We start from the raw sequence: 1,446 nt of genomic DNA on the forward strand, positions 1-1,446 counted from the left end.
AGGGCACCACGGCTGATGTCCATCCCTGCAAGTGCCCARGGCCAGGCTGGACAGGGCTGGTGGGAGGTGTCCCTGCCCGTGGCRTGGGGTGGCACTGGGTGAGCTCTGAGGTCGTTCCCACCCAAAACACCCAGGGATGGGTTCATTCCTGTCCCTCCCCCGCTGGCTCCGCACCAGGGGATTAACTGTTCCCGATGCGTCAGGGGGCAAAACCTCCCCTGCTCCCCTTCTTCCTGCAGGGGTGGGCTCTGAAACCCTCACCCGTCATTCCCAGTCAGTCCCTGCCCCGTCCTCCCACCCGTCCCTGTCCCCAGCGCCACCAAGGCTCACCCAGTGCGCAGGGCTGAACCTCCTGGTGACCACCGCGGGCCCGAAGGAGCGCGCCGGGTTCATGGAGCAGCCCGTGAAGTAAATCTGGAGATGTGGGAAGAAAAACGCTGGGGTAAGGTGGAGATCAAAGCCACCTTCTGGGAGCAGGGACAGAAGTGGCCCTGGCGGTGCCTCTGTCCCTGAGAGCCGGACATGTCCCCTCGCCACACCCCGGCACCTCCCGTGCTGTCTCTGCCACAGCAGCGCCCTCAGGACCAGCTCCACGAGGGGATTTTGGGTGGTTCAGAGCTGTCAGGACCCTCACCCCAGACTCACCCCCACCAGGTGGCCCACGGTGACCGAGAGGCCGATGGACAGCGCCGGGGAGCCCACGCCGCTGCGCCGGTTGTCCGTGGAGGCGAAGATGCAGGCGGCCAGCTGGAAGGTGAGGATGATCTCCACCACGAGGGCCTGGCCTGGGGTTATGTTGCTGTTGAGCTGGAACCRTGAGAGTGACAATAATGAACCCTCCCCGGGGTTCGGCACCACCGGGAGGGCTCCTGGGTGATTTTCTGGTGGGTTTAGGAGGGGGAATTTGGATGTCCTGGGTGATTTCCTGGTGGGTTTGGGAGGGGGAATTTGGATGAAAAACCTCGCTGGGCCCCTGCCCAGCCCCTGCTTGGGCTCTCTGCTCCTTCTCTGAAAGGAAAGAAATCACCTTTGTGTCTTTGCAATTCTCCAAAATCTATCTCTCCCCCGAGCCCGTCCCTTCTCTGGGCTCTCCACGTCTCTCTCCACTTCCCTGTCTCGGCAGCACTCAGCATTTTCCCACCAAATCCCTTTCTCCTGCGTTTCYCCCTCACTGATCCTTGCAGGCTGCTGTTCCCTGAGTCCTGCCCTGCACTTTGTGGAGCTCTGCCAAGGAGGATGAGGAACAGCGGGGTTGGGATGGACGCTGAGGGCTGGGATGAAGGTCATGGGGGTGGGATGGGTTGTTGTGTCCCAGGACTCTGCACAAAATCCTAAGGGGGACTGAACCCACCGGGAACGGGAAGGACAAAGTGACCCGACCCATCACAGCTTGGATTTTAGCTAAATCTGGCTGGTTTGGCATGTGGATCTCATGGGATGAGAGGA

The 1,446-nt window shown here is 61.3% G+C and overlaps 1 protein-coding gene across 1 annotated transcript in view; it reads right to left on the reverse strand.

Annotated features, from left to right (window-relative positions):
* Positions 1 to 298: 298 nt before the first annotated feature.
* Positions 299 to 1,446, reverse strand: part of LOC130587193 (aquaporin-5-like) — a gene marked incomplete at its 3' end in the record, with an annotated part of 4,044 nt that continues 2,896 nt past the window's right edge. The window contains exons 2-3 of the mRNA XM_057388158.1: positions 646 to 807; positions 299 to 414 (exon numbers count right to left, since the gene is read on the reverse strand). Of these exons, the coding sequence (XP_057244141.1) occupies positions 299 to 414; positions 646 to 807 (278 nt within the window). The remainder of the gene's footprint in view (positions 415 to 645; positions 808 to 1,446) is intronic.

Source organism: Malurus melanocephalus, unplaced genomic scaffold (assembly GCF_030028575.1).
Source record: "Malurus melanocephalus ecotype Western Australia unplaced genomic scaffold, MMel_1.1 scaffold_1622, whole genome shotgun sequence".
Lineage (NCBI taxonomy): Eukaryota > Metazoa > Chordata > Aves > Passeriformes > Maluridae > Malurus > Malurus melanocephalus.